The sequence below is a fragment of the Triticum aestivum genome, chromosome 4B (genome assembly GCF_018294505.1).
Source record: "Triticum aestivum cultivar Chinese Spring chromosome 4B, IWGSC CS RefSeq v2.1, whole genome shotgun sequence".
Classification (NCBI taxonomy): Eukaryota; Viridiplantae; Streptophyta; class Magnoliopsida; order Poales; family Poaceae; genus Triticum; species Triticum aestivum.
This window is the reverse complement of record NC_057804.1, coordinates 143,696,735-143,705,291: the sequence shown is the minus strand read 5'-3', so window position 1 is coordinate 143,705,291 and position 8,557 is coordinate 143,696,735. Positions and strand designations below refer to the sequence as shown.

At 47.3% G+C, this 8,557-nt stretch overlaps 1 protein-coding gene across 1 annotated transcript; it reads left to right on the top strand.

The window, feature by feature from the left end:
- Window positions 1-674: 674 nt before the first annotated feature.
- Window positions 675-6,684, top strand: LOC123091520 (stress response protein nst1). Its single transcript, XM_044513055.1, has 3 exons — window positions 675-2,439; window positions 2,557-3,494; window positions 6,387-6,684. Exons 1-3 carry the CDS (start codon window positions 1,084-1,086, stop codon window positions 6,532-6,534), a joined length of 2,442 nt encoding a protein of 813 aa, XP_044368990.1. The 5' UTR covers window positions 675-1,083; the 3' UTR covers window positions 6,535-6,684.
- Window positions 6,685-8,557: the final 1,873 nt, after the last annotated feature.

The window sequence follows — 8,557 nt, the reverse complement described above, 5'->3', positions numbered from 1 at the left end:
AGCTGATAGGCCTCGCCAAAGGTGGGAAGTGCCGGACGTGGGGTGGATCAAGATCAATTCGGATGGCGCTGTCTCAAAAGCTGGAGGCTGTGGTGGTGGGGGTGCCGTGCTGCGTGATCACAGTGCGACTTTCATCCCTGGCAGCTGCTATCACTTCCCTAACATATCTGATCCTGAGGCCACTGAGATTCTAGCTTGCAGGAAGGCGCTGCGGATGGCGCTGGAGATGAACTTGGGTAGAGTTCACATCGAGCTGGACTGCTTACTGCGGTGCAAAGGATCAATCGAGCGCAACAGGACCTGTTTGTCTTTGGCCCCTGGATCAGCGAGATCAAGTCGATGCTGGCCTTGTGTCTTGAGTTTAAAGTATCTTGGGTATGTAGGAATGCCAACGTAGCGGCTCGTAAGCTAGCGCGTGTTGGTGTCGGGGAGGGTGTGTGTTCGAACTGGTTTGGTACCCCTCCTGATTGTATCCTGGATGTAATCTCGGATGACATTCCGAGCTATGGTTAATTAATGAATTGGAGTTTTCCCTCAAAAAAAAAAGCTATAATGTGTCTTTATGCAAGTATCAGACTGGAACAAAATAGCACAAAAGAAAATGAGGCAAAAATGGCCGGAGAAAGAAAAAGAGGAGCACGAGCAGTGTCTGACGCAGCGACGCTTTATCCGGTTTCCCCCTTCTTCCCTCCCCGCCGACCAAACCAAGAAGAAGAAAGGGGAAAACATCGAAGGAAATTAAACAATCCGAGAGGAGAAGCTAGGGTTTTCGCCATGGCCACCGCCCACCTCGAGCTCCTCCACCCCTTCCCCATTCCCAATCTCTCCTAGAGCAAGGTGGATCCCCTTCCCCCGCGCATCTCGCATCCGCGCGAAAGCGCCGCCTTTCCCTCCCTTTCCGCCCGCTCCTTCCCCTCCGTCCGAGGGTTTCCTTTCCCTTTCCCTTTCCCTCAAAGCCGCCGCATCGCATCGCGTCGCTGACGGGATTAGCAAGCAACCCGCGCGCCGGTCTATCGTCATCAGGTAGGCGCTGGCGATCGAGCTCCGGGCGAGGGCTTTGGCGGCGGCGGCGGCGGTCGGATAATGTGTATACTGTGCGCCGTGCAACGGTGGTCGCGGCGCGTCGCCACCATGCTGCCGTGGCTCGTCCTCCCCCTCATCCTCCTCTGGGCGCTCTCCCAGCTCCTGCCCACAGCCTACCGCTTCGAGGTCACCTCTCCGCGCCTCGCCTGTGTCTCCGTCCTGCTCCTCACCCTCTTCTGGTACGAAATTCTTCTCCCACGCCTCTCCCTCTGGCGCGCACGCCGCTCCGCGCGCCTTCGCGAGGAGCGCCGTGCCCACGCTCTGGAGCTACAGAAGCTACGCAAGACAGCCACACGCCGCTGCCGCAACTGCAACAACCCATATAGGGACCAGAACCCTGGAGGCGGCAAGTTCATGTGCTCTTACTGTGGCCACGTATCCAAGCGGCCTGTGCTTGATCTTGGCCCTGCAGGGAAGGTCCCAACTGGTTGGCCTTGCAGTCAGGATTGGGCCAATGCTGTAGGTGACCCAGGTTACTGGCTTGACCTGCGCTGCTCCGCCGACAATTCATACTCAGGGTTCTCATGGCGGCTGTTCTCGACCTTCTATGTGAGCGTGGCATGGTTCTGGAAGAAAGTGTTCAGGTTTGGGTCATCAGGGGACGGTAGTGGCTTGGGCCGGGATGGCAAAATGTTGACAAAAGGAGATAATGCAGGGAAGGCTGAGGAGAGCAGAGTGGACAAGGCAAAAAGGAAGGCTGAAGAGAAGAGGTTGGCGAGGTTAGAGAAGGAAATGCTGGAGGAGGAGGAAAAGAAGCAGCGGGAAGAGATGGCAAAACTAGTAGAGGAGCGTAGAAGGCTGAGGGATGAGAAAGCAGAGGCTGAGGAACGATCCAAAGGCGCTACCCCTGTCGGGGAGAAGGATGCTAGGAAGGAAGCAGAACGAAAGCGTCAGGAGAGAAGGAGGAAGGAAGACAAGGGATCAAGCAAGAGTAATTCAGATTGTGAGGATATTGAGAGAAGAGTGAGCAGAGAGGGTGAATGGAAGCGGTACTTCGATAGAAGGAATGAGCCAGACAGGCGGGATACAGGTAGAGTTGGAGCAGATGGATATAAGCCTCATAACTTTGAAGCTAATGTTCAGGGTAGTAAGGTAGTACAGAGCAAGACAAAATATTTTGGCCGTATGACTGGAGGTTTGTTATCTTCTTCCAGAGGTTTCAGCGGTGGTTCCATTTTTGGTAGGAGTACTCAGGCCCCTGCTCCTCAAGCTAACAAGGTGACTAAACCACTTGTTACTGCAACTGACCAGAGTAATACTGTTAAAAGAGATGCCCAGTCTGCAGCTGCACAAGCAATGGCCAAATCTGCTACCACTGGAGAAACTAGAAATATGTGGAATAATTCTCATCAACCTGTAAGTAGCAAGGGCATGTCTATATTAGTGTACATTTTTATAATATACCAAGTAGCATATGGTGTTTACATCCATTTGCTATCTTGCATCTAATTGTTTTTATTATGCTATATGCAGGTTAGTCCAAATATGCAGGCACATCCTACAGGTCCTAAAAAGTCATGGCATCAGCTGTTTAGCCGCTCAACATCAGTTTCTCCTTGTCCTGATGTTACTGCTGCAGCTCGTGAAAAGAAGGGGCAACCAGAACTAAATGGAGCACAGATAAGCAGTGCCCAAAATTTTCTGGCTCACTATCCTCCTCTGGACAGCAATCCAAGGTTAAGCCAGTCAATGCATTTTACAGGGTTTTCACTAGTAAATGGAGCACCTCCCAACACACCTCCATCTCATTTTCCAGCTGGGCACACACCCTTCTGTGCTGAGGCAGAAACAGCAGTATTGGAAGAACTGGAGAGGTTTGAGGACCCGTGCTATGATCCAGATGCAATTGCATTGCTTGGGCCAGTTTCAGAATCCCTAGACAACTTTCCTCCAGACTGGGATAACAGGTTTACCTTGAGTGGTGTCGCCAAGGAACCACATGTTAAGCCATCACCAATTGAGTCTCCCCTGTCAAGATCACGGACTGTTGAAGAAAAGCCTATAAAACAATCACATTTTTCTATTTCCAAAGGGCCTGATGGTTCCATGACACCTGAGGCTACCGATGAGCAAGGCACATGGCAAATGTGGAGCACACCATTGGTGCAGGACACTTTAGGCCTGCGAGGTCCTCAGATGCAGTGGCTTTTACCAAATAAGGATCAGTTTAACCATGGTGTCAGTAACTTGAATGGCGGAACAAGGAGCCCCCTCGGTGCTGGTTTGCATGACAGTGATTTATGGCTGCAGAAATCACCCTTCCAGCAATTGCCTCTTGATACAGAGAGTCTGTTCCTTTCACACAATTTTCCAGAAACTCCTGCTCACAGTGAGTTGGGTTTCGGATCTCCAAACAAAGTGGCCCGTGCACACCCCTTTGGGCCACCTGGTCCTGGTCATCCTTGGCCCAAGTAAGTCATTCCCGTTGTTCTCTTTAATTCTCTTCTAAATCTTCTGCCGCATTGTCTTCTGTCATTATTGGTCATTTGATAATGATTTGTTTTGTGAGCTGTGTTAGCTTGATTATGAATTTGTGATTCAGGTGGTCTGGTTCACTACTGAGTATAGCTTTATGTATCAGTACATATAAGAATCCAAGTGCTGAAAACTCATACGATATTGATACTCTCATATGGACATTTACAGAGTTTATATATATATGCCCGTGTTTGTGTGTGTAACTGTTGCAGTTTATTTTTATAGTTTTCAACCCAGACATTTTTGTTATATTTACTGAACAGATAGATAACCAAGGCAATTAGAAGTAAAAGGCATTGCTTGGTATGCAGTGCAACCAAGTCTGAGTGTCATCTTGTGTTGTAAAAAATATGTGGAAGATCTTTCGGTCTTTGAACTAGTATAAGCACCAGTAAATTTTACAGTTTGAGTGAAATTTTATATAAATCTTGTGTATCAGAAATAACGAAATATGTTACTTTACATGCAATCCGGTGGTTTTTCTTGCGTGATGAATCAATCATGCAATTCGATTGGTTAGCTGGGTCTCTAGTAGGAAAATAGAATTTACAAGAGTTGATTTCATGTTGGTCAGTCTATTTGATCATTTTGATGCCTTAGTTGAATCCCAGGTTAAGGGGGTTGGACGGATTTTGACCTGGATTAACTTGACCCTCTGTAACCCCAGGGTGTTTGGCAGGTTAGGCCCTAGTCCAACTCTTAAGTCTTAAACCTGGACATGACACAACATATTATGTGTACTTGTTAGTCAAGACTACTTTCAAATCTATTGTAGATCATAAATATTATTTCCATTTATTTGAAGAGACTTAGCAGTAATTCGTTTTTCAGCGTAGTAGGCTAGTAGCACAAATTGTAAATAAAATACTGTTTACTGAAGTGCCTGCCAGCCATCAAGTCTTTGTACTTTGAATGAAAAGTTGTGAAGTGGAGTGGATAGATGATGCTTGGTTACTGCTTACTGTGCTCAGTGAAATGATTCAGTGTCTTTTGGCTTAAAACTTCAGCATGTGCATTTCTGTGTCTTGTACGGTTGTTTTGTTTGTTGGCTTGTTGCAAGTAAATATATATAAAAAATTGTGTTTGATAATTCCTCTGTTGCAAGACGTAAGACATATTTTGACTACCAGCTTTGACGAAGAATTAATCCAATAATAATACATATGGCATATGCTATTTTACACAAATGGACATAACTGCCATTCATCTATCAAAGAACTTTCTTATGATTGTGATTTAACCACTAACAAAGGATTCTACAAGAAATTTGTGTGGAACTCATTTTTGGGCAGTCAAAACATGCCATAAATTTTGCAAACGATCTGGTATCATGTAGTTTAGGTTTACTTTACCAGCGTACCTCATGTAAGGATTACATATTCCTTGCATATAAGGGATCACGACAATATGCTCACTTTAGAAGTTAGGACATGTTAATATCTCATGAAATTGGGTATCAACCAAATGAAATGAATCATTCATTTGCTTTAGATTGTACAGTGCCACAACCTTTGAACTTCTGAATGATGGCTTGAGGATTGTTGTTTATATATTTCATTGTGGATTTATTCCGTGACCTTCAAGAACTGATAGTTTGCTAGCATATAGCTTTTGACATTCTGGGTGTCTTTTGTTTTTTTATACATTGCAATTCACTAGTGGTAGTTAGTTACTCCCTCCGTCCCAAAAAGCTTGTCCCTCAAATGGATGTATCTAGCATCAAGTGCTAGATACATCCATTTGAGGGACAAGCTTAGGACAAGCTTTTTCGGATGGAGGGAGTACCTTCTTACATGTTGGCCTTGTTGTGACTTGTGAGTGAGGCATCTTTGAACTTGATAACTTGTTTTGTTTCCCCGCTTGCATTGGTGAGACATGCCTTTCTTGTAAAAAATGGTTGTGGAGGCAACTTCTAGAAACACAAAATGAGTATAATCTTAGCTTAGCTAGATCAATTTGGTCATGCTAGTGTACTTCGTAGGGATGGTGCAACTGGTCTAATGTCTAACAAACTTGGTTCCATTCTCGAGTCCTTTAGCCAACGACAACTCCAATTCGGCGGAGCTAGCTCTTATACCTGTGTGTATGGCTGGTATTAAGAACTTATTATGGATATCAATTCAGAATCTTTGGCAATTTGTAGTTGTCATTCATGTTAAACTAGTTTCTGTGTGCAAACTTTTCAGCTCAGATTTTCGGGGCCAAGGTTGAGAATATCATGATTTTGTTCATCTGGTTTTTCGTTGTGTTGAAAATTGCTCCTTCTCTTACCGTTTTTCTGGAGGTCAGAGTAGCAATGCTGTTGGGTTGGTACAGAGGTGGCTAATGGCAGGAACAGAACAGTTTTGAAATAGCGCTATCTCTAGGGTATATATTAATTTATGCTTACTGGATTTAATTATGTAACTTAGCTTGGACAAGTATCTTGTGTATTCGATTTTGCGCCCATACAGCAATATTCACTGTGATGAGAGTTACAGATATACACAAACCATCAATATTTACTAGGTCTGATGAAGGTTGTCTGCATTGACCAGGTTACATATAGGGGTTTAAGTTAATCATTCACCATCACTTTACAGTACCTGAAGATTAGTTTTTTCTTGACTGTGGTGTTCTGTTCTTCACTTGAATGTGAGGCTATTTGTCTTGTGGTAGATACTTTGATCCTTGTAAGCACTCTAATGCCGAGAAAATTATCTTAAAACTACTAGTAAAAAAATATTAGGGCCATTTAATTGTTTACCTGTGTCATCGGATTATTAGGAGTGTTATGCTTGTTTATAAAATAGAAACTCATGCCTTGTTATGACTAATTAATGCAGGGAGGATCTGGTGCTGAATGGACCTCAGGGAGCAAGTCAAATCCACTCACCGACTGGAGCGCATGCTGGCTTATTTCCAACTAATCCTGATACGCAGTCAGTTTGGTCGTTCGATCAAAAAAGAGACAGCATGGAACCTACAAAATGACATTGCCTGAGCCAAGGCTCCCTTCCCTTGCCTCCCACCTTCTAGTTTAGGGAGTTGAGGAGATATGTTGGACCAGACTGTATTCCTTTGCGCCAAAACGAAACATAGCCCTTTTATTTAGTGATATCCTCACGTGTTATGTTGCGCTCACCTGATGTTTTTGAGTGGCGTAGTATCTCGTGGGTTTAATGCAAAATGCGGCTTGAATTCATTGAGAGCGGGCATTGCATCGCTGGCCGATCTGATTCGTTCTTACCCTTGCAGTCTGACGGTGAGAGATCATCAGGTTTGTTGTAGGTCACTTGCCCGCTAGCTGGAGCTGCTGGCATTATCTCCCTCGGTGCATCTTATCCAGGAATTTCTATTTTACCCTTTTTGTGTTTCATCTCAGTGATGGTAGATGGTCCTGCAAATTTTGTTTAATCTGCATGCATCCTACCTTATTTAATATTTCCATGAGAGGTGTTCTAAAATTTGCAGTGAAAACTAGAGTTATCTTTTGATATCTTGGATAATTTAGATGACAACAGTAAAGCCTGTTATCTTTTGACAGTGAAGCAAATACCGAGTCTAGAGCAAGTGCATATTACTCCCTCCGTCCTTTAAAGAGTGTACTTCCAACTTTGTTGGAGGATCAAACTATCTCAAAGATTGACCGAATTTGTGCAAAAATATATCAATATTTGTGAAATCAAATAGGTATATGACAAAGTATATTTTATCACGAATCTAATGCTGCTAATTTGATGGCATAAATGTTGATGTATTATTATATAGACACGGTCAAATATAAAAAAGTTTGACTTTTCAAGAAAATTGGATGTACACTTTTTAAAGGACGGAGGGAGTATGTGCTAAAGGTCTTCCGACTCGCGAGATTCCAAAATGAAGGAATTATTCCTATAAGTACTGGAGTACCCGCCTTCGAGGGTGAAGAGCGCCTTTGTGCTTTCTGTTCCTAGGTGGCATGCCTCAGGGGCTCTCTGCGCCGTCTGATTTGCCTGGATAGCGCGTGCACGAGCGATCCGCCTCGTGGTCTATGACGGGTGGTGCAGGGGGTGGGTTTGCCCGGGCGCGGTGAGACTTTTTCTGATCTGATGGCTGCTGCTGCGAGTTAGAGCATCTCCAGCCGCCTCCCTGAGAAGGCCCCCAGGAGCGTTTTTTCATCGCCGGCGGGCGAAAAAAGTTTCTCTCACGCCCCCATGAGCTTGTTTAGCACAGATATAGCCGAAAACAGAGCCGGCAACCCCAACGCGATCCCAGAAACCTGGGGGGCACCCGGGGGGCTTAATTCGCTGTTTTACACGAGCTGACCCACCTGGCAGCGTCTCTTTCCTCTCCCATCTCTTTCCCTCCCTGGCCCACCCACGTGCTCCCCTCCACACACCCATCCTCTCTGCGACTCCTCTCTCTTCTCCTTCTCTCGCCTCGCAGCGCCCGGCACGCCGCCGCCCTCGCCTCGCTGCGCCCGGCTCGCAGCCGCCCTCGCCTCGCCGCGCACAGCGCCGGTGGAAATGGCGCACACGCCGCCCGCACCCTGCTCTTCCTGCTCGCCGCTGCCGCTCCTCCACGCTAGACACGGGCGAGCTCACGGTGCGGGGCCAGGGAGCGGGGACGAGCTCCAGGGCCGGGTCGGCCGCGTGCTGCAGGGGGCGGCTCGAAGGACCGGGCACGTCGGCCTCCAGCCGCCCGCTGCAGGCCACCTACGCGCTGAGCCGCGGCCGGCGCACAGTCGGCGCGGACAGGGACGAGGGGCTCCTCGACATCTTCTGCACCCGCACTTCGAGTGCAACATCCGCAACGCGTCCGCGGATGCCAGCGATGCCAAGGGGCGCAACGGCAAGGCCGACGCCAACGGCACGTCGCCGCTGGCCGTGTGGAAGCAGTCGCCGGTCCCGTCCCCGCGCTCCAGCGACGGCCGTGAAGGACGGGGGAGCAGCTGCGGCGGGGACAGGGGCGTGGCTTCCGGACCCGAGGTGGATGGAGCAGAGGCGACGCCGCATCTGCCGGACGGGGGAGCAGC